General features: G+C 48.0%; 1 protein-coding gene across 3 annotated transcripts in view; it reads right to left on the reverse strand.

The window, feature by feature from the left end:
• Positions 1-8,953: 8,953 nt before the first annotated feature.
• khdc4 (KH domain containing 4, pre-mRNA splicing factor) overlaps positions 8,954-24,857 on the reverse strand; it is a 118,014-nt gene continuing 102,110 nt past the window's right edge. For all 3 annotated transcript variants that reach the window (XM_041179703.1, XM_041179702.1, XM_041179704.1), the window contains exons 13-14: positions 24,192-24,283; positions 8,954-9,712 (exon numbers count right to left, since the gene is read on the reverse strand). In XM_041179703.1, the coding sequence (XP_041035637.1) occupies positions 9,507-9,712; positions 24,192-24,283 (298 nt within the window). In that variant the 3' untranslated portion in view covers positions 8,954-9,506. The remainder of the gene's footprint in view (positions 9,713-24,191; positions 24,284-24,857) is intronic.

Raw genomic sequence — 24,857 nt, forward strand, 5'->3', positions numbered from 1 at the left:
AAACCGGCTTCCAACCTGCTAGGAAACCGTATCGGAAACCTGCTTTAACTGGAATTTTAACCAGTCTATAACCAGCTTTAACTGGGTTTCTTCATGCTAACCCGGTGTGATCGGGCACTCCAAAGATTTCTACCTCAATTGACGTGAATGTTTCAAACTTGAGCCATTTTTTAAAGCTCCACATCCACGGGAACCGCCAGTGTTGGTGACCGAGGGACTGACGTAGAACTACCTCCAGTGTCACTGCATTCTACTCATACAACAGGGGAGCTCCCCCACACCCTGAAGGGTGTGTGGAACATCCCTCCAGTTCCCGCAATAAGATTTTACACATCCAAATATTTTAAACTGGCTGAGAAGCATCCAAAGATTTTAGAGATTTAGGAACATTGTGATAGAATTTATCTTTATTTTTTATCAAATAACTGTGCTTCAACTCCCAGAGATGGTCAGTAAGCAGCCATCGTGTCCTGCAAACCCTCTGGAGCTGACTCTCAGGTTCCCCATATCCCTTCTCAGCCTCCAGGGCTGGTGTTGATGTGAGAGCCAGGAAACAGAGTGATCAGAGGAGAGAGAAAGAAAGAGATCTTCCTTGCACCAAGACCAAAGACGCAGACAAACAACCTGACCTGGAGGTTTTCTGCTAATTTCACTATGTTCGAGGATGTCCCACAATCTCCTTTCTCCCCCCCACCCGCCTCCAAATTTGGAGTGGCCACCTCTTGTTCCCATGACTGTCAGAAACGTTAAGCAGTGTCAGCTTGAGACAAGGGGTTACTTTGACACCTGCCATCATCGTCCTCCCCTTTCTCATACAATACCAAATAAACACTCTCCTAACTCTGGTGAATTGTTTTGTCTGAAAAAAGTTATTCATCTTAACAATGATACAAAAAAGACACAATCCTTATATCAAAACATTTTAAATATCAGTTTTTAAAAGATCACCATGCACTCAGATTGTTGAGTTTGATACCAAAGTTTCCCCCACGTTTTTACCATTTCTGTAGGAAGCAAGTTGTTTTGCCTTGTCTGAAGGCATTGCCCTAAAGACCACAGCAGAGAGGACTGAGGGGGCACTGTCTGCAAAATACCCATCTTTCTCCCCTATTACTGAATCTTGGAGGCAGGGGTCAGGCAGGACACCTCCTCCAAAGTCAGCTGCAGGCCCAGGTTACACAGCCTCAGGGTGAGGTGGAGGAGATCCCTCCAACTGTGGACACATCCCCTGGGGAATCTGGTCTGAACCTGTGCATTTGGCCAGTGTTTACAATAACATGGTGTCTTGGGGCCACTCCCTCCATTATACATGGTTTACAATCTCCTTACATTATCCTATTTAGAATTCCTGATTATTCAGGGTGTTTTATATCTATTTCAAGATCCCATTTACAACAGATGTAATGTTTACTTTGAATTTAGTTGAATTATGTTCCGACGTTGCTACTGTTTTGATGACTTTAGCTTTCCATTTTTCACCAAAAGATACTTTGTTCCCAATCCTAGGACATGATTCAAATAAACAATGATTTCACTTTTATGGTACGAGAAGGGAATTGATGTGACTAAGACTCACAATACAAATGTCCCGTTATTTTCTTCAGTCACCTTTAGCTTTATCAAGTTACTGAAATAAATCAGTTGAAAGGTAAACTCTGAAATTTCAACTTTAATCTCCCCATCTGAAGCAGTGGCAGGGTGAGGAAATCCAGCTCTGTTAGAATTAATGGAGGCCGAGCTACAGAAAGTAATAAGGAGTGGAGGGAGGATAACATTGAAGACTATTCCTGTCTCTCTCTCTGCAGCAGTGCTCACTAACCTTTCCCTTCCCTAGATCAGGGATACCATGACCAAGAGTAACACAGCTCCCCATGGCTGAAATTTGGTTTCCAGTGGATTAGTAACCACGAACCCTGCCCCACAACTGAATTATAATACTCAGATTATGGAAGTGCTGCATGTAAAGTGTGTTTTTAAGATGCTTTTAAGGAAGTAGATATGTACTGCATGCTGCTCTCCTAGGTGAGATAGCCAGTACATGCCATGCTGCACATGGCAGCCACAGTCCACTCCTTCACTTACGAATTCAGCAAGCACTTTCAAATTATTTTATAGAGCCCTGGATAGCCCCTGTGGACCTGTATGAGAAATGTTGATATAACTGAATCGTAGAACAGGCACAAGGGAATGAATGGGCTCTTCCTGTTCCCCTTTCTCTAAGACCCATGATCTCTGAGTACAACTAAATAGCGACCTGTCCGAAGTACCATCACATAAGACAATATTTGGCAGCTTACAGCCCTGTATAATTCTGCCTGGGACACATTGAAAAGATTTGCCTACCACCCCAGCTGGATTTCCACATCCCAGCCAGTTCTGCAGACTGCAAAGGTTTAGAGTGAACTTTCAGAAGCATACATTGATGATGTTCTCCTTTCTGAAACCAGTCACTGGCCTTTAATGACAGAAGTTCTGTGAGGTGGCAGTGGATGAATACCTACACTGACATCGTGCACAGTCTTCCAAAGATCTTAAAATAATCTAAAAATGTCACTCACATGTTTTGAGCCATTGGGTTTTTATTTCAACACGTGATATGCCAAAAACTATTTTCACACGTGTGAAATTAACCGAGTTTCTGCTTGAGTGGTGTGGGTGTGGGATACTGCTGTAAGACTAATCCACCCTCAAGTAAAGTCCTGTCTCTGAGCTTCACTCTCCTGCAGCAACCCAGGTCTGGGTCTCTTGCAGGGGTTGCAAATGCTCTTGTTACTCACTCACTAGTACCTCAACACCTCGTTACTAAACAGCACAGCTTTAAACACCCAGTGGTTTACCATCAATCTGACCTAGTCCTGGAACAACCTCCTGTAGTCAATCTTATAAGCGGAAGCTAGTACCAATGAAATGAAAACTGGTTTTTATGTATTTTTGTAAAAGATGTTTGTTAAATGTTTGAACTTTTTCTCTCTAATGCATGTTTTGATCACAAGACTCTGCAGGATGTTGATTTTTCAACCCTTTGTATTGTTGATGGGCCATTTGTGTTTTTCCACCATGTTTGTTGTAAGATTAATTCCCCGAGTACCGGACTGTTTGGTGAGTGGAAGTGCCGAGTGTGACATCAGATTCCTTTATAAATTCTGAGAACATAGACATTTCCTGGGATTACTTGAACCCCACCCGTATAACCCCTCCTCCCCCCCCCCCACTTCCCGGGAATCTGATCAGCCCCAATTATTCACTTTAATGTTCAGCTTCTACCTGTATACTGACAACACCCACTTCTACTTCTGTATCGACTCTGTTGTTAGAAATTCAGTCATAGGTGATCCATAATTTCCTCCTGTTAAACACACTGCATTTCCTACCACAAAATCAGTGCCTTCTCCACTGATTCCATCCCCTGGCCTGGCCACTGTCTTTTGTTGAACCAGACTGATCACAATTCTGTGTCAATTTCCACCCAAAGTTTCTGACTCAGTGCCTCTCAGTCATAAGGACCGGATACACCACCTCCATCCCAGCCTTGCCCTATTAGCTGTTAAAGCCCAGGGATCTATCACCTCCATCCCAGCCTTGCCCTATCAGCTGTTAAAGCCCAGGGATCTGTCACCTCCAAACCAGCCTTGCCCTATCAGCTGTTAAAGCTCAGGGATCTGTCACCTCCAAACCAGCCTTGCCCTATCAGCTGTTAAAGCCCAGGGATCTGTCACCTCCAGATTATCTCATGGCCAACCTCTACCTTCTATAAACTTTACCTCCTTCCTATTCCATTCACCCACCACTCCCCTCCATTTAAATGCTGCTTCCTAATCACCCTATTTAAGATTTTCATCCTGTTTATATCCGTTCAGCATCACCTCATCCCAGAAACACAGTCTGTAATTCTGCCTCCTTTGCAGCCATGCCCAGATTCCCCCCAGCCCCAAAACTGCTTCACCTTCTCTTTAAAAGCCACCTCATTAACCAAGCTTTCCATCATGACCTTTGGTTCTTAATTACACCTTTGTGAAATCCTCAGGACATTTTTCTAGATTAAAGGTGTCATATAAATGTGGGTTGTTGCTGCTGTTGAAGGGATGCAGCCCTCAATCAGTAATCACCTTTCAATAATTGCTTTATTTCCCCACATTTGCCCCTTTTCTTGGCCATGGGCTGAGAGTCAGTCTGGGCCACTGATCTCTCAAGATGAGTAAGAGAGTGAGTGAGATTGCTGTTCCTCCAGCTCCACCCTATAATTCTTGGGTTGGAGCTGAGTACCTCATTGGTGGTCCTGGTAAGACAGGAACTCCCAGCTCTAACTCTATGTGTAACAGCAGTTCATAACCTGGGCCCACTTCCAGCAATAAAGGGTTGGCAACATTTACTGATCCAGTAGAGTTAGTTTCATTCTCTTCAAATACATCTCCATCTAGAAGATTTTCTTTTGGTAAAAATAAAATTATTTTAAAAACCCTGTATTTAAGATGTTAATTTCTGAAAGTGTTTACTGCATGGCAGGTTGTGACAGTGCTCTACCAGGATTGATTTAATAGATAGAAGCTACTCTCCACAATATAATGCAGCCTGCAAACATCCATCTTATCTACTGCAACACATACCTGTTACACTTGTGGCTGGAGCACCCAGAGGTTCACTAGCAAGAAGCTGGGCTTTTCCATGGGTGAAGACATCGCTCCTTGCTCAGCCAATTTCACAGGAGGTCCAGGATTCACTGGTTGGGGCAGAGTTAGGAAACAGCTGAGCCTAGCAGCACTGTAGCTGCACCGACACCAGATGGACTACAACAGTAGCAATGAAAGATAGGCAACAAATGCTCGACCTTGCCAGCAATACCCACATCCCAAGGGTAAATAGTGAGAAACTATTCCCACTCGAGACCATCAAGAACTAGAGGGCACAGATTCAAAATAATTGGCAAAACGAGTAAAAGTGACATGAGGAAAAGTTTTTTCACCCAGAGGGTGGTTGGAGTCTGGAACAAACTTCCTGAAAGGTCGGTGGAGGCAGGTTCGATCGAGGTATTCAAAAGGGAATTGGATTGCTATCTGAAAAGAGAGAATGTGCAAGATTACGGGGACCAGGTAGAATGATCTTTCAGGGAGGCAGTGCTGACTCGATGGGCCAAATGGCCTCCTCCTGCATTGTAAAGATTCTGTGAAAGAATAAAAAAGTGTAAAACCATACCCCAAAGTTGCCATGTACTGGGCCGTGGATAGAAAACCACAACTGCAAAATCAAAGGTGACTGGGCGGCAGCCAGGATTCCCAAAGGCAGTACCTCCAACAAATCCACATCATTTTGCCATTCACCAGACTGTCCTCAAACACACCTGCTACCAATGCAGTCTGAATCCTATTCCTGTACCTGGAATGCTGCTCAAACTCGAGTGGGAACTCAGCTAACAGACTGGGCTCTAATCTCCTTGACTGCTGCCTGATTCAATTGGTTAAGGCTCAGCAGACAAGAGCAGCTGGAGCTGCTGAACAAACTGATGGATTGAAAGGCTGCACTCTGAGCAGCTCAAAAGGAATTCAGAGAACAATGTTCAGCTTAATTTTATTTACAAAGGGCAGGATAAGAACTTTGTCACAATATTTACAGAAGGCCAGAAATTATAACCAACACAGGTATAATAGCCAGAAATTAACCCCCATCATTCAGGCTCCCCTGAGCATTCAGCCCACCCTTGGAATATAATTAGCATTACCTTTTGAAGGCATGCAGAACACATGCAGGTAAGGGAAGCGTGCACAGGTTTATGTATTAATTCAGCTCAAATTCAACTCTCAATGGTAAAAGTTTGAGCAAGAGAAAATATCCCTAATCCATGACACCTTAATATTTAACACTAAGTTGATGAATTATCTCCAGTCATAGAAAAACCGACATTTCTACTGCATCTTTCGCTGCCACGATATTCCAATGCACTAAAGTTAATGAATTGCTTTTTGAAGTCTACTCACTGTTGTAGCGTAGGAAATGCAGCAGCCAATTTGTGCATAGCAAAATCCCACTTAATGACCAGATAATCTATTTTAGCGATGTTGGTTGAGAGGTAAATATCAATCTAGTCCAGGACAGCAGCAAGACTTACACTGCTCTTCAAAATAGTTCCATTGGATCTTTAAAGATGGTGGACAAGGCCTTGGTTTAAGATCTCACCCAAAAAATGGGCCCTCCAACTGCAGTGCTCCCTCACTACTGCCCCTCCAAAAGTGCAGCACTCCCTCAGTACTTACCCCCTGACAGTGCGGCACTCCCTCAGTACTTACCCCCTGACAGTGCAGCACTCCCTCAGTACTTACCCCCTGACAGTGCGGCGCTCCCTCAGTACTGACCCTCCGACAGTGCTGCATGCCCTCAGTACTGACCCTCCGACAGTGCGGCGCTCCCTCAGCAATGACCCTCCGACAGTGCGGCGCTCCCTCATTACTGAACCTCCGACAGTGCGGCGCTCCCTCAGTACTGACCCTCCGACAGTGCGGTGCTTCCTCAGTACTGACCCTCCGACAGTGCGGCGCTCCCGCAGTACTGACCCTCCGACAGTGCGGCGCTCCCTCAGTACTGACCCTCCGACAGTGCGGCGCTCCCTCAGTACTGACCCTCCGACAGTGCGGCGCTCCCTCAGCACTGACCCTCCGACAGTGCGGCGCTCCCTCAGCACTGACCCTCCGACAGTGCTGCACGCCCTCAGTATTGACCCTCCAACAGTGCAGCGCTCCCTCAGTACTGACCCTCCAACAGTGCGACACTCCCTCAGCACTGAACCTCCGACAGTGCGGCGCTCCCTCAGTACTGACCCTCCAACAGTGCAGCGCTCTCTCAGTACTGACCCTCCAACAGTGCGGCACTCCCTCAGTACTGACCCTCCAACAGAGCAGCGCTCCCTCAGTGCTGACCCTCCGACAGTGCAGCGCTCCCTCAGTACTGACCCTCCGACAGTCAGCACTCCCTGAGTACTGTCCCTTCTGACAGTGCAGCACTACCTGAGTACTGAGCCTCCAACAACGCGGCACTCCGAGTACTGAGCCTCCAACAACGCGGCACTCCCTCAGTACTGACCCTCCCAACATTGCAGCGCTCCCTCAGTCCAGACCCTCCCAACATTGCAGCGCTCCCTCAGTCCAGACCCTCCCAACATTGCAGTGCTCCCTCACTACTGACCCCCCCAACAGTGCAGTGCTCCCTCAGTACTGTCCCTCCTGACAGTGCAGCGCTCCCTCAATACTGAACCTCCGACAGTGCGGCACTCCCTCAGTACTGAGCCTCCCAACAGTGCATCGCTCCCTCAGTACTGAGCCTCCAGAAACACGGCATCCCTCAGTACTGACCCTCTGACAGTACTGAGGACCCTTAGTTCTACAGTGGTGTCTCAGCTTAGATTTTGTGCTCGTGGGTCAAAGCCAAAACTTTCTGATGCACACAAGAGTACTATCCAGTGAACCACAGCTGTGAATTGAGTTCCAGGCAGTGAATTCAGATTGGGTTTGGCCCTTCATGTTAGCTCAAGTTTGATGAACTGGTTAAGGGCAGCCACCGGGAGGGGAGGGGACGGTGTTTTTTCTATACTAATTAAAGCTCACATGCGTTTCAATACTTAACCATTTAACACACACATGCCCAAGAATGCAGGTGCCTTTCCAGAAGAGCTAAGACAATTCTCTTGTGAGAACGGGACCCAGGAAATCTCTCGAGTACAGCAAGCTCCTTACAGATTATTGCACTTGTAAACTACAGCTCGTCTGGTTGCTCCATAGGATGCGATCAGAAGCTGCTGAGGCCTCTTAAGAGCCAGCAGTATAGCTGGCAATCAAGACAGTAAAAACGGATCTTCAAGGGTTGAAGGAGTTTGTCTTTTTGGAAGGTCTGGCCTACACCCACTGGAGTTTAAAAGAATGAGGTGATTTTACTGAAACATAAGGTCCTGAGGGGGCTTGACAAGGAGGATGCTAAGAGGATGTTTCCTCTGGTGAGGGAATCTATAAACTTGGCACAGTTTCAGAATAAAGGGTCGTCCATTTGATCCAAAGGTGAGGAAGGATTTCCTCTCTCAGAGGGTCGTTAGCTTTTAGAATTCGCTTTCCCAGAGAACAGTGGAAGCTGGGTCATTGAAAATATTCAAGCCTGAGTTTGACAGAGTTTTGAACTACAAGGGAATCAAGGGTCAGGGAGGGAAAGTGGATGTGAGGCCATAATTAAATCAGCCATGATCTTACTGAATAACGAAGCAGGCTCAAGGGGCTGAACGGTCTACTGCTCTTATTTCTTATTATCTTGGGCACCTGTGACAACAACTGTGAGCTCTAACACAGCACCTTCAATCCAGCTTGACTGCAGTGTGTACATGACACAATTCTGGCTTCTAGGATCAGCACTGCCAAATAACAGCCAAGCAAAACACAGATGTTCTGATCTGGCCTGGAGAAACACTGGGCTTGGTTTCCAGGGCCACACACACAAATTGCATTGAAGTTCAGATGACTGAACGTCTCAGCAACAACATGGCTAACAGGGCTTGGATAGAAAACACTCTGTGCCATGCCCTTCAGATCACCTCCTCCCAGACCACACCATCCCGCTAGGTAATTCACTGCTTGGTGGCTGATCCCAGGGGACCAAGCTCAATGTGGAATTTACTCCCCAGCAAGGTCAGAGCTGCAGTCAGGGTGATCCCAAGGAGCAGGGTTCCTGCCCTGCATGTGGACAGGTCAGGAGCTAACAGCAGCAGATTTGGTTGGGATGTTTTCTGCAAACTCTCAGCCAACTGCATTTCAGTCAACATACACATGAAGAATAGAGAATGGCGAGGCCAAAGCCTGGGAGAGATGGAGGGGAAATGTTCTGGAATATACAGGCCAGCCCTTAGCAAGAAGGAACACAGGCAGAAATGTCTGGCTGCTGCTCTAGTAGTTGCAGGCATTAAATCAGAATCCCACAACTTTGTGTCTCTCTCCAGCATTTATAGAAACTTACAGCATAACGCAGTCTGTGATTTGATTAGAGACTCCCAGGCAGTAAAATGGGAAATGTACCTTTAACATCAGTCAGTGCAGCTCTAGTTCCTTCCAGAGCCAGTTCGTTGAGCGTTAGTAGGGATTCCATTAGCCAGTATACAAACGTGGCAATCCTGTGTGCAGAGACCATCACCATGCACCAATGTGAGGACATTACCACACCAGTCCCCAAGACTCCAACAAACCACAAGGGAAACAAAAAAAAGTAAACTTCAAAGTTTGAGAACTCAGTGTTTCTTGGTAAACTTCCCCACCTCACCCTCCCAAAAAAAGAAGCATAATGGTTGAAGCTCTAACACTCTAACCATGCACCAGCAGAACTCTGGCACCCTCACCACAGGGCCAAGGAGTTTTGTTCCACTGAGCCAAGTGTCTTTTTGCCAGTCTGCATGCCAATAGTTCACAGTAACATCAAGGGCCATCATAATCTTCAGCTGGGTTGGGGGTTGGCTGCTGGTTCAGGCTTACTCTTGAAGAACCAGTTGACTATGGCGCCATCCAGAAGGGCATCTGTTGCTGGGCCCGCTGCGGGGGTAGTGTGTAGTGGCACTCTGCACTCCAGCCATGCGCCATGCTTTGCCTCCTTCTGGAATGTTCTTCTTCTTCATCTGATGAGTCTCCGCTGTAGGACACAAGCCGCGATCCCCGGTCGCCCATTCTCCTCATCTTCATCGAAGGCTCCCCAAGATGATCTACAGACAGGCAAAGAACAAGAGACACACACACACACAGACAGACAGACAGACAGACAGACACACATAGCAAAATCAACAGTCCCAAAAACAACAGCTCAGGAAGAAAAACGGGTTTGTTATTGGGAGGGGTTTGTTGTTGTAGATGTAATGCAGGTTTGGCACACGGGCCGAGTAGTCCAACACATAAGGAGGTAGATTAGCACCAACCAATGTTTCGTCAGCAACGGCAGCCGCAGAACCATGAAAGAGAGAGAGAGAGAAAGAAACACAAAAATAAAAAGGTGATGTTAGAAGGGGCTCCATCAGTTTCCCCATTCCCATTTGTAGGGCTGACTCTGACCAAGGGGATTTACAAAATAACCCATGGACGACTGACATGAGCTCTTCATTCGGGCCAGCATTTAAACTTTACCCACAGATATAAGTCAGCCAGGTTTCTCCTGTTTTATGCCAATATCCCACTGAGCCTCCCTCAGGTACAGCCCCCACACCATGTCCTTCTATACTCCCCTCTCTAAACTAGGGACAGTGATCAGGAGCAGGAACCCTGGCTGATTTCCTCTCTCTCTCTAACCTGGGGATCACTGGACAGTGATCAGGAGCAGGAACCCTGGCTGATTTCCCCTCTCTCTCTCTAACCCAGGGGTCACTGGACAGTGATCAGGAGCAGGAACCCTGGCTGATTTCCCCTCTCTCCATAACACAGGGATCACTGGACAGTGATCAGGAGCAGGAACCCTGGCTGATTTCCCCTATCTCTCTCTAACCCAGGGATCACTGGACAGTGATCAGGAGCAGGAACCCTGGCTGATTTCCCCTCTCCCTCTGATCCAGGGATCACTGGACAGTGATCAGGAGCAGGAACCCTGGCTGATTTCCCCTCTCCCTCTAACCCAGGGATCACTGGACAGTGATCAGGAGCAGGAACCCTGGCTGATTTCCCCTCTCCCTCTAACCCAGGGATCACTGGACAGTGATCAGGAGCAGGAACCCTGGCTGATTTCCCCTCTCCCTCTAACCCAGGGGTCACTGGACAGTGATCAGGAGCAGGAACCATGGCTGATTTCCTCTCTCTCTCTAACCCAGGGGTCAGTGGACAGTGATCAGGAGCAGGAACCATGGCTGATTTCCCCTCTCTCTCTAACCCAGGGGTCACTGGACAGTGATCAGGAGCAGGAACCCTGGCTGATTTCCCCTCTCTCTCTAACCTAGGGGTCACTGGACAGCGATCAGGAGCAGGAACCCTGGCTGATTTCCTGTCTCTCTAACCCAGGGGTCACTGGATGGTAATCAGGAGCAGGAAGAGTACAAGAGTATTAAAGAGTACATGACATTTAGGGGGTAAAGGAAGCTAGGAAATGATGGAGAGGTAGCTCTCTTAATTAATGATGATATTAGCAGAATAGAGAGAAGTGACCTAAGTTCAGGAAACCAGGGTGTAGTAGCGGTTTAGGTAGAAATGAAAAATGATAAAGGCAAGAAGTCATTTGTGGGTGTTGTGTACAGGCCCCTTAACAGTAACCATATGGTAGGGCAGGGTATAAAGGAAGAAATAATGGGAGCCTGTCAGAAAGGTAAGGCAACAATCTTGGTGGTTTTTAATCTACATATAGACTAGAAAAATCAGATGGGCAATGGTAGCCTAGATATAGAATTCATAGAATGTTGTTGGGATAGTTTCTTAGAACAGCATGTTCTGGCACCAACCAGGCCGCAGGCTATACTAGACCTGGTATGATGCAACGAAATAGGTTTAATTAATAATCTCATAGTCAAGGCACCCCTCTGAAGCAGCTATCATAAAATGATTGAATTTTACATTCAGTTTGAGGGAGAGAAGATTGGGTCTCAGACTAGAATTTTAAACTTATATAAGGGCAATTATGAGGACATGAAAGCAGAGCTAGCTAAAGTGAACTGGCAAGTTAGGTTAACAGAGATGCAGTGGCAGGCATTTAAGGGTCTTCTTTCAGAAAACACAGAATAGATAAAATCCAACAAGAAAGAAAAATTCCAACAGGTGGACCCCGGCATCTGTGGTTAAAGACTTCAAGAAAAAGCATATAATTGCACAAGGATGGGTGGCAGGTCAGAAGATTGGACAGAATATAAAAAACAGCAAAGATTTACAAAGTTTGATAAGGAAGGAAAAATTAGAGTACAAACGAAAGCTAGCTAGAAATATAAAGGAAGATAGTAAGAATTTCTGTAGGTATTCAAAAAAGAAAAAAGTTGACAAAGTGAGTGTTAATCCTATAGAAAGTGAGTCTGGGGAACGAATAATGGAAAATGAGATGGATTGAACAGGTATTTTGCATCGGTCTTCACCATAAAGGATACAAGTAAACATTCCAGAAATAGCTGTAAATCAGGGAATGGAAGGGAGGGAGGAACTCAGGAAAATTACAATCATGTGTGGATAGAAAGCAGGAAACTCCAGACCAGTTAGCTTAACATTTGGCATAGAGAAAATGTTAGAAGCTATTATTAAAGAAGTTATAGTAGAGCACTTAGAAAAATTCAAGGTAACCAGGCAGAGTCAACATGGTTTTGTGAAAGGGAAATTATGTTTAACCAATTTGTTGGGAGTTCTTTGCAGAAGTAACAGATGTTGTGGATAAAGGGGAACCTGTGGATGTACTGTATTTAGATTTCCAGAATGCATTTGATAAGGTGTCACATCAAAGGTTAGAGCGAAAAATAAAAGCTCATGCTGTAGGGAGTAACATATCGGCATGGACAGATGTTTGGCCAGCGAACAGAAAACAGAGAGTCGGCATAAATGAGTGTTTTTCTGGTTGGCAAGATGTAACGAAATCAGTGCTGGGGCCTCAACTTTGTACAATTTATATAAACGACTTGGATGATGGGGCCAATGGTATGGTTGCTAAATTTACTAATGACACAAATATAGGAAGGACAATGAGATGTGAAGAGGACATAAGGAGCATACAAAGGGATATAGATAGGTTAAGTGAGTGAGCAAAGACCTGGCAAATGGAGTATAATGTCGGAAAGTGGGAAATTGTCCATTTTGGCAGGAAAAATAAAAAAGAAGCTTATTATCTAAATGGTGAGAGATTGCAGAGCTCTGAAATGGAGAGGGATATAGGTGTGCCAGTGCATGAATGGTAAAAGGTTAGAATGTAGGTCCAGCAAGAAATTAGGACAGCTAATAGAATGTTATTTATTGCAAGGGGAATGGAATACAAAAGTAGGGAGATTATGCTTCAGTTATACAGAACACCAGTGAGACCACATCTGGAATACTGTGTACAGTATTGGTCCCCTTATTTAAGGAAGGATGTAAATGTGTTGGAAGCAGTTCAGAGGTTTACTGGATTAATACCTGGAATGGGCAGGTTATGTTATGAGGAAAGGCTGGACAGACTAGGCTTGTATCCATCGGAGTTTAGAAGAGTAAGAGACGACTTGATTGAAACATATAAGACCCTGAGGGGTCTTAACGGGGGGGATGTGGAGAGGATGTTTCCTCTTGTGAGAGAATCTAGAACTAGGGGTCATGGTTTAAAAATAAGGAGGCACTCAATTAAGACAGAGATAAGGAGAAAATTTTTCTCTCGGTGGGGTTGATTGTCTTTGGAACTCTCTTCCTCAAAAGGCCGTGGAAGCAGGGTCTGAATATTTTTAAGGCAAAGGTAGACAGATTGATGTCAAGGGGGTGAAAGGTTATCAGGGGTAGGCAGGGATGCAGAGTTGAGGTTACAGTCAGATCAGCCATGGTCTTACTGAATGGCAGAGGAGGCTCGAGTGCCCGAATGGCCTACACCTGTTCCTGATTCGTATGTTCATAGGAACCCTAGTTAATTTCCCCTCTCTCTAACCCAGGGATCACTGGACAGTGATCAGGAGCAGGAACCCTGGCTGATTTCCCCTCTCTCTCTGACCCAGGGGTCACTGGACAGTGATCAGGAGCAGGAACCCTGGCTGATTTCCCCTCTCTCTAACCCAGGGTCACTGGACAGTGATCAGGAGCAGGAACCCTGGCTGATTTCCCCTCTCTCTCTAACCCAGGGATCACTGGACAGTGATCAGGAGCAGGAACCCTGGCTGATTTCCCCTCTCTCTCTGACCCAGGGGTCACTGGACAGTGATCAGGAGCAGGAACCCTGGCTGATTTCCCCTCTCTCTCTGACCCAGGGATCACTGGACAGTGATCAGGAGCAGGAACCCTGGCTGATTTCCCCTCTCTCTCTAACCCGAGGGTCACTGGACAGTGATCAGGAGCAGGAACCCTGGCTGATTTCCCCTCTCTCTAACCCAGGGATCACTGGACAGTGATCAGGAGCAGGAACCCTGGCTGATTTCCCCTCTCTCTCTAACCCAGGGATCACTGGACAGTGATCAGGAGCAGAAATCCAGGCTGATTTCCCCTCTCTCTCTAACCCAGGGATCACTGGACAGTGATCAGGAGCAGGAACCCTGGCTAATTTCCCCTCTCTCTAACCCATGGGTCAGCAGACAGTGATCAGGAGCAGGAACCCTGGCTGATTTCCCCTCTCTCTAACCCAGGGGTCACTGGACAATGATCAGGAGCAGGAACCCTGGCTGATTTCCCCTCTCTCTAACCCAGGGTCACTGGACAGTGATCAGGAGCAGGAACCCTGGCTGATTTCCCCTCTCTCTCTAACCCAGGGGTCACTGGACAGTGATCAGGAGCAGGAACCCTGGCTGATTTCCCCTCTCTCTCTAACCCAGGGATCACTGGACAATGATCAGGAGCAGGAACCCTGGCTGATTTCCCCTCTCTCTCTAACCCAGGGGTCAGTGGACAGTGATCAGGAGCAGAAATCCAGGCTGATTTCCCCTCTCTCTAACCCAGGGATCACTGGACAATGATCAGGAGCAGGAACCCTGGCTGATTTCCCCTCTCTCTAACCCAGGGGTCAGTGGACAGTGATCAGGAGCAGAAATCCAGGCTGAAGTCCGTTCTAGCCCATTTTGCTGTCCAGTTGAGTTCCGATATCTCCGTAGAGACCAGGGATGGACCAACAGACATCACACACTTCAGGATGGCCACTTCAAATTTAGAAAGTTTCCTTCCAAATCAAAAACTAAATTGAGGAAAGTAAGGCAGGTAGATATATAAAGTTATCAAAAATATACCAGTTCTACCTGGGATAATTGCCAATTTCCAAAAGCAGGGAAACCACGTGGAAGAATCACCCAGGTTCAGTCTCCAGCCCCATCAGGCAGTGAACGCTGGCATTGTGATCAGCACCTAAACCCTCGGCTGCAAACAATCGGTGCCAAATGCCCCAACAACTTACACGAGAGTCCGTACACGGTCGCTCAGTGAGACTCGGTGTTGTTACAGACAGTGAGTCAGTACACAGCCACTTAGTGAGACTCGTTGTTGATACAGACAGTGAGTCAGTACACAGCCGCTCAGTGAGACTCGGTGTTGTTACAGACTGTGAGTCAGTACACAGCCACTCAGTGAGACTCGGTGTTGTTACAGACAGTGAGTCACTACACAGCCGCTCAGTGAGACTCGGTGTTGTTACAGACAGTGAGTCACTACACAGCCGCTCATTGAGACTCAGTGTTGTTACAGACAGTGAGTCACTACACAGCCGCTCAGTGAGACTCGGTGTTGTTACAGACGGTCCGTACACAGCCGCTCAGTGAGACTCGGTGTTGTTACAGACAGTCCGTACACAGCCGCTCAGTGAGACTCAGTGTTGTTACAGACAGTCCGTACACAGCCGCTCAGTGAGACTCGGTGTTGTTACAGACAGTCCGTACACAGCCGCTCAGTGAGACTCAGTGTTGTTACAGACAGTCCGTACACAGCCGCTCAGTGAGGCTCGGTGTTGTTACAGACAGTCCGTACACAGCCGCTCAGTGAGACTCGGTGTTGTTACAGATAGTCCGTACACAGCCGCTCAGTGATACTCAGTGTTGTTACAGACAGTCCGTACACAGCCGCTCAGTGAGACTCGGCGTTGTTACAGACAGTCCGTACACAGCCGCTCAGTGAGACTCAGTGTTGTTACAGACAGTCCGTACACAGCCGCTCAGTGAGACTCGGTGTTGTTACAGACAGTCCGTACACAGCCGCTCAGTGAGACTCGGTGTTGTTACAGACAGTCCGTACACAGCCGCTCAGTGAGACTCGGTGCTGTTACAGACAGTCCGTACACAGCCGCTCAGTGAGACTCGGTGTTGTTACAGACAGTCCGTACACAGCCGCTCAGTGAGACTCAGTGTTGTTACAGACAGTCCATACACAGCCGCTCAGTGGGGCTCGGTGTTGTTACAGACAGTCCGTACTCAGCCACTCAGTGAGACTCGGTGTTGTTACAGACAGTCCGTACACAGCCGCTCAGTGAGACTCGGTGTTGTTACAGACAGTCCGTACACAGCCGCTCAGTGAGGCTCAGTGTTGTTACAGACAGTCCGTACACAGCCGCTCAGTGAGACTCAGTGTGGTTACAGACAGTCCGTACACAGCCGCTCAGTGAAACTCGGTGTTGTTACAGACAGTCCGTACACAGCCGCTCAGTGAGACTCCGTGTTGTTACAGACAGTCCGTACACAGCCGCTCAGTGAGGCTCAGTGTTGTTACAGACAGTCCGTACACAGCCGCTCAGTGAGACTCAGTGTTGTTACACAGTCCGTACACAGCCGCTCAGTGAGGCTCGGTGTTGTTACAGACAGTCCGTACTCAGCCGCTCAGTGAGGCTCGGTGTTGTTACAGACAGTCCGTACACAGCCGCTCAGTGAGACTCAGTGTTGTTACAGAAAGTCCGTACACAGCCGCTCAGTGAGACTCGGTGTTGTTACAGACAGTCCGTACACAGCCGCTCAGTGAGACTCGGTGTTGTTACAGACAGTCCGTACACAGCCGCTCAGTGAGACTCAGTGTTGTTGCAGACAGTCCGTACACAGCCGCTCAGTGAGACTCAGTGTTGTTACAGACAGTCCCTACACAGCCGCTCAGTGAGACTCAGTGTTGTTACAGACAGTCCGTACACAGCCGCTCAGTGAGACTCGGTGTTGTTACAGACAGTCCGTACACAGCCGCTCAGTGAGACTCGGTGTTGTTACAGACAGTCCGTACACAGCCGCTCAGTGAGACTCGGTGTTGTTACAGACAGTCCGTACACAGCCGCTCAGTGAGGCTCGGTGTTGTTACAGACAGTCCGTACACAGCCGCTCAGTGAGACTCAGTGTTGTTACAGACAGTCCGTACACAGCCGCTCAGTGAGACTCAGTGTTGTTACAGACAGTCCGTACACAGCCGCTCAGTGAGGCTCGGTGTTGTTACAGACAGTCCGTACACAGCCACTCAGTGGGGCTCGGTGTTGTTACAGACAGTCCGTACTCAGCCACTCAGTGAGACTCAGTGTTGTTACAGACAGTCCGTACACAGCCACTCAGTGAGACTCAGTGTTGTTACAGACAGTCCGTACACAGCCGCTCAGTGAGGCTCGGTGTTGTTACAGACAGTCCGTACACAGCCACTCAGTGGGGCTCGGTGTTGTTACAGACAGTCCGTACACAGCCGCTCAGTGGGGCTCGGTGTTGTTACAGACAGTCCGTACTCAGCCACTCAGTGAGACTCAGTGTTGTTACAGACAGTCCGTACACAGCCACTCAGTGAGACTCAGTGTTGTTACAGACAGTCCGTACACAGCCACTCAGTGAGACTCAGTGTTGTTACAGACAGTGAATCACTACACAGCCGCTCAGTGAGACTCGGTGTTGTTACAGACAGTGAGTCAGTACACAGCCGCTCAGTGAGACTCGGTGTTGTTACAGACAGTGAGTCACTACACAGCCGCTCAGTGAGACTCAGTGTTGTTACAGACAGTCCGTACTCAGCCACTCAGTGAGACTCAGTGTTGTTACAGACAGTCCGTACACAGCCACTCAGTGAGACTCAGTGTTGTTACAGACAGTCCGTACACAGCCGCTCAGTGGGGCTCGGTGTTGTTACAGACAGTCCGTACTCAGCCACTCAGTGAGACTCAGTGTTGTTACAGACAGTGAATCACTACACAGCCGCTCAGTGAGACTCGGTGTTGTTACAGACAGTCCGTACACAGCCGCTCAGTGAGACTCAGTGTTGTTACAGACAGTCCATACACAGCCGCTCAGTGAGACTCAGTGTTGTTACAGACAGTCCGTACACAGCCACTCAGTGAGACTCAGTGTTGTTACAGACAGTGAATCACTACACAGCCGCTCAGTGAGACTCGGTGTTGTTACAGACAGTGAGTCAGTACACAGCCGCTCAGTGAGACTCGGTGTTGTTACAGACAGTGAGTCACTACACAGCCGCTCAGTGAGACTCAGTGTTGTTACAGACAGTCCGTACACAGCCGCTCAGTGAGACTCAGTGTTGTTACAGACAGTCCGTACTCAGCTGCTCAGTGTGACTCAGTGTTGTTACAGACAGTGAATCACTACACAGCCGCTCAGTGAAACTCGGTGTTGTTACAGACAGTGAGTCAGTACACAGCTGCTCAGTGAGACTCGGTGTTGTTACAGACTGTGAGTCAGTACACAGCCGCTCAGTGAGACTCAGTGTTGTTACAGACAGTGAGTCAGTACACAGCCGCTCAGTGAGACTAGGTGTTGTTACAGACAGTGAGTCAGTACACAGCCGCTCAGTGAGACTCAGTGTTGTTACAGACAGTGAGTCAGTACACAGCCACTCAGTGAGACTCGGTGTTGTTACAGACTGTGAGTCAGTACACTGCTGCTCAGTGAGACTCGGTGTTGTTACAGACTGTGAGTCAGTACACAGCCGCTCAGTGAGACTAGGTGTTGTTACAGACAGTAAGTCAGTACACAGCTGCTCAGTGAGACTCAGTGTTGTTACAGACAGTCCGTACACAGCCGCTCAGTGAGACTCAGTGTTGTTACAGACGGTCCGTACACAGCCGCTCAGTGAGACTCAGTGTTGTTACAGACAGTGAATCACTACACAGCCGCTCAGTGAAACTCGGTGTTGTTACAGACTGTGAGTCAGTACACTGCTGCTCAGTGAGACTCGGTGTTGTTACAGACTGTGAGTCAGTACACAGCCGCTCAGTGAGACTAGGTGTTGTTACAGACAGTGAGTCAGTACACAGCTGCTCAGTGAGACTCGGTGTTGTTACAGACTGTGAGTCAGTACACAGCCGCTCAGTGAGACTCAGTGTTGTTACAGACAGTGAGTCAGTACACAGCCGCTCAGTGAGGCTCGGTGTTGTTACAGACAGTGAGTCAGTACACAGCCGCTCAGTGAGACTTGGTGTTGTTACAGACAGTGAGTCAGTACACAGCCACTCAGTGAGACTCGGTGTTGTTACAGACTGTGAGTCAGTACGCTGCTGCTCAGTGAGACTCGGTGTTGTTACAGACTGTGAGTCAGTACACAGCCGCTCAGTGAGACTAGGTGTTGTTACAGACAGTAAGTCAGTACACAGCCGCTCAGTGAGACTCAGTGTTGTTACAGACAGTCCGTACACAGCCGCTCAGTGAGACTCAGTGTTGTTACAGACAGTGAATCACTACACAGCCGCTCAGTGAAACTCGGTGTTGTTACAGACAGTGAGTCAGTACACAGCTGCTCAGTGAGACTCGGTGTTGTTACAGACTGTGAGTCAGTACACAGCCGCTCAGTGAGACTCAGTGGTGTTACAGACAGTGAGTCAGTACACAGCCGCTCAGTGAGGCTCGGTGTTGTTACAGACAGTGAGTCAGTACACAGCCGCTCAGTGGGGCTCGGTGTTGTTACAGACAGTCCGTACTCAGCCACTCAGTGAGACTCAGTGTTGTTACAGACAGTGAATCACTACACAGCCGCTCAGTGAGACTCGGTGTTGCTACGCACAGTCCGTACACAGCCGCTCAGTGAGACTCAGTGTTGTTACAGACAGTGAATCACTACACAGCCGCTCAGTGAGACTCGGTGTTGTTACAGACAGTGAATCACTACACAGCCGCTCAGTGAGACTCGGTGTTGTTACAGACAGTGAATCACTACACAGCCGCTCAGTGAGACTCGGTGTTGTTACAGACAGTCCGCACTCAGCCGCTCAGTGAGACTCAGTGTTGTTACAGAAAGTCCGTACACAGCCGCTCAGTGAAACTCGGTGTTGTTACAGACAGTGAGTCAGTACACAGCCACTCAGTGAGGCTCGGTGTTGTTGCAGACAGTGAGTCAGTACACAGCCGCTCAGTGAGACTAGGTGTTGTTACAGACAGTGAGTCAGTACACAGCCACTCAGTGAGGCTCGGTGTTGTTACAGTGAGTCAGTACACAGCCGCTCAGTGAGGCTCGGTGTTGTTACAGACAGTGAGTCAGTACACAGCCACTCAGAGAGACTCAGTGTTGTTACAGACAGTCCGTACACAGCCGCTCAGTGAGACTCAGTGTTGTTACAGACAGTCCGTACTCAGCTGCTCAGTGTGACTCAGTGTTGTTACAGACAGTGAATCACTACACAGCCGCTCAGTGAAACTCGGTGTTGTTACAGACAGTGAGTCAGTACACAGCTGCTCAGTGAGACTCGGTGTTGTTACAGACTGTGAGTCAGTACACAGCCGCTCAGTGAGACTCAGTGTTGTTACAGACAGTGAGTCAGTACACAGCCGCTCAGTGAGACTAGGTGTTGTTACAGACAGTGAGTCAGTACACAGCCGCTCAGTGAGACTCAGTGTTGTTACAGACAGTGAGTCAGTACACAGCCACTCAGTGAGACTCGGTGTTGTTACAGACTGTGAGTCAGTACACTGCTGCTCAGTGAGACTCGGTGTTGTTACAGACTGTGAGTCAGTACACAGCCGCTCAGTGAGACTAGGTGTTGTTACAGACAGTAAGTCAGTACACAGCTGCTCAGTGAGACTCAGTGTTGTTACAGACAGTCCGTACACAGCCGCTCAGTGAGACTCAGTGTTGTTACCGACGGTCCGTACACAGCCGCTCAGTGAGACTCAGTGTTGTTACAGACAGTGAATCACTACACAGCCGCTCAGTGAAACTCGGTGTTGTTACAGACAGTGAGTCAGTACACAGCTGCTCAGTGAGACTCGGTGTTGTTACAGACTGTGAGTCAGTACACAGCCGCTCAGTGAGACTCAGTGTTGTTACAGACAGTGAGTCAGTACACAGCCACTCAGTGAGACTCGGTGTTGTTACAGACTGTGAGTCAGTACACTGCTGCTCAGTGAGACTCGGTGTTGTTACAGACTGTGAGTCAGTACACAGCCGCTCAGTGAGACTAGGTGTTGTTACAGACAGTAAGTCAGTACACAGCCGCTCAGTGAGACTCAGTGTTGTTACAGACAGTCCGTACACAGCCGCTCAGTGAGACTCAGTGTTGTTACAGACAGTGAATCACTACACAGCCGCTCAGTGAAACTCGGTGTTGTTACAGACAGTGAGTCAGTACACAGCTGCTCAGTGAGACTCGGTGTTGTTACAGACTGTGAGTCAGTACACAGCCACTCAGTGAGACTCAGTGTTGTTACAGACAGTGAGTCAGTACACAGCCGCTCAGTGAGGCTCGGTGTTGTTACAGACAGTGAGTCAGTACACAGCCGCTCAGTGAGACTTGGTGTTGTTACAGACAGTGTGTCAGTACACAGCCACTCGGTGTTGTTACAGACAGTGAGTCAGTACACAGCCGCTCAGTGAGACTCGGTGTTGTTACAGACAGTGAGTCAGTACACAGCCACTCAGTGATACTCGGTGTTGTTACAGACAGTGAGTCAGTACACAGCCGCTCAGTGAGACTCGGTGTTGTTACAGACAGTGAGTCAGTACACAGCCGCTCAGTGATACTCGGTGTTGTTACAGACAGTGAGTCAGTACACAGCCGCTTAGTGAGACTCAGTGTTGTTACAGACAGTGAGTCAGTACACAGCCGCTCAGTGAGACTCAGTATCGTTACAGACAGTGAGTCAGTACACAGCCACTCAGTGAGACTCGGTGTTGTTACAGACTGAGAGTCAGTACACAGCCGCTCAGTGAGACTAGGTGTTGTTACAGACAGTGAGTCAGTACACAGCCGCTCAGTGAGACTCAGTGTTGTTACAGACAGTGAGTCAGTACACAGCCACTCAGTGAGACTCGGTGTTGTTACAGACTGTGAGTCAGTACACTGCTGCTCAGTGAGACTCGGTGTTGTTACAGACTGTGAGTCAGTACACAGCCGCTCAGTGAGACTAGGTGTTGTTACAGACAGTGAGTCAGTACACAGCCGCTCAGTGAGACTCAGTGTTGTTACAGAGAGTGAGTCTGTACACAGCTGCTCAGTGAGACTCGGTGTTGTTACAGACAGTGAGTCAGTACACAGCCGCTCAGTGAGACTCGGTGTTGTTACAGACAGTGTGTCAGTACACAGCCACTCGGTGTTGTTACAGACAGTGAGTCAGTACACAGCCGTTCAGTGAGACTCGGTGTTGTTAGACAGTGAGTCAGTACACAGCCACTCAGTGAGACTCGGTGTTGTTACAGACAGTGAGTCAGTACACAGCCGCTCAGTGAGACTCGGTGTTGTTAGACAGTGAGTCAGTACACAGCCGCTCAGTGAGACTCGGTGTTGTTACAGACAGTGAGTCAGTACACAGCTGCTTAGTGAGACTCAGTGTTGTTACAGACAGTGAGTCAGTACACAGCCGCTCAGTGAAACTCGGTATTGTTGCAGACAGTGAGTCAGTACACAGCCGCTCAGTGAGACTCGGTGTTGTTACAGACAGAGAGTCAGTACACAGCCACTCAGTGAGACTCAGTGTTGTTACAGACAGTAAATCCCTACACTGCTGCTCAGTGATACTCGGTGTTCTTACAGACAGTGAGTCAGTATACAGCCGCTCAGTGATACTCGGTGTTGTTACAGACAGTGAGTCAGTACACAGCCGCTCAGTGAGACTCGGTGTTGTTACAGACAGTGAGTCAGTACACAGCCACTCAGTGAGACTTGGTGTTGTTACAGACAGTAAGTCCCTACGCTGCTGCTCAGTGATACTCAGTGTTGTTACAGACAGAAAATCAGTACACAGCTGCTTAGTGATACTCGGTGTTGTTACAGTCAGTACACAGCTGCTCATGCCTGATGAATTTGGTGGAATCTTTTGAAGAGGTGACTGAAGTGGAAAATGTCTATGGATGTTATTTCTATGGACTTCACGAATGTGTCTGATAAAGTCCCTCCTAAGAGCAGGTTAGCTCAGGTTGAAGTGTATGGGATTGAAGGAATCATTGACCCGCTTCAGAAATTGGCTGAGTGACAGGAAACCGAGTGTAGGGATACCAGGCAGGTAATCTCACTGAGAGGATGTGACTGCTGGTGTCCCACACGGATCTGTGTTGGAATCTCAACTAACCCCTATATTCATTAGCGACTTAGATGCTGGAATAGAGAGCCACACATTCAAATTTGCCGATGGCACCAAGATTGGCGACATCATAAGCTGTGTAGGCTGAAGTGTGAAATGACAGAAATATTAACAGATTAGGTGAATGGGTGAAATGGATTCCAATCTGGGGAAATGTCAGGGCATCCATTTTAGAATGAGAGAACAGGTGGACTCTCGAAATGGCGACAAGTTAGAAACAGCGCTGGTTCAAAGAAACTTCAGTGAGGCTCCAAGTACATAAATCACTAACGTGTCATGAAGAGCTACAGAGCATAATCAAACACCGGCCATTATATCTGAAGGGTTAGAATACAAGGGGGGGGGAAGTCATACTTCAGCTAAACAAAGTCCTGGTTAGGCCACACCTGGAGTTACTGAGAACAATTCTGGGCTGCAGTGGAGATTTATCAGAATGATACCTGGACTCTAAGGGTTAAAACGTGAGGAGAAATTACACAACTTAGGCTTGTTCTTCCCTGGAATTCTGAAGGTGAAGGGGTGATTCAATCAGTTTTCAAGGAATTAACAGGAAGAGAGCAAGAGAAACTATTTCTGTTGTTTGGGAGAGTCTAAGACGAAAGATTAGCCGAAAAATGAAAGCCAGACCTTTCAGGAGCGCAATTATGAAACACTTCTTCAAACAAAGTTATTTAGGGATATGGGGCAAAGAGGGGTTAGGTCACAGGTCAGCCATGATCTCACTGAATGATGGAACAGGCTCAAGGGGTTGAATGCCTCCTCCTGATACTACGTTCTGGTCAGTGAGTCTCAGTCTTTCACCATACAGCTGGGCAAAGACATTCTATGTTATACTGCCAAACAGACCAAATCTCTCCCAATAATCCCCCTTTGGTCAGGGCACGATATCCGTTATTTAAAAGAATGAACTCTTCCTGTGTTTGTAAAGTTGTAAGGTTCCAACGACAGACAAAGCTGGAATTGGTGAGAAGGGCCTCCCAACTAATTTTGCTATTGTAGGGAAACTGCTGCTTCGCAGGTTCTGAGCTGATAAAGAAGTATCCTCAGAAACCACAGCTCTCCATCACCATTATGACCTTCAATCAATCCCGAGTTGTGGACTAAGCAGCTGACTCACCCAGATTCGCTGGAGGTCCATACATCCCCCGGTGGTCTTCTGGCTGTACAAACCCTTCGTTCAGAAGTCGCGGTGGTGGGGGCATCAGTTGCCTGCGAGGGCAGAGCAGAGTTACGGTTAGACAAGTTTAACCTCCGTACAGAAAACCAGGCATGAAAATACTTAACAAGTGAGATTTAATGCAACATATTCAATGTCACAAAATGAAAATGAGAAATCCACAATGGAAGTGCAGGCACAGACTATCCATTAAAGCTACTCCTGGTAGGTTTCTACATGGTGCTTACAATTCCCCAGATCAGCCCATCATTATGTGAATACACAAACCAACAGCACTGAGAACAGGAGACTCCAGCTCACATCCCTGTGCAGGGTCACTCTCCCTGGTGTACTGACCCACACAACAGGAGAATCAGCTCACATCCCTGTGCAGAGTTACTCTCCCTGGGGTACTGACCCACAGAACAGGAGACTCCAGCTCACATACCTGTGCAGGGTTACTCTCCCTGGGGTACTGACCCACAGAACAGGAGACTCCAGCTCACATCCCTGTGCAGGGTTACTCTCCCTGGTGTACTGACCCACAGAACAGGAGACTCCAGCTCACATCCCTGTGCAGGGTTACTCTCCCTGGTGTACTGACACACAGAACAGGAGACTCCAGCT

This window comes from Carcharodon carcharias, chromosome 36, assembly GCF_017639515.1.
Source record: "Carcharodon carcharias isolate sCarCar2 chromosome 36, sCarCar2.pri, whole genome shotgun sequence".
Taxonomy (NCBI): domain Eukaryota; kingdom Metazoa; phylum Chordata; class Chondrichthyes; order Lamniformes; family Lamnidae; genus Carcharodon; species Carcharodon carcharias.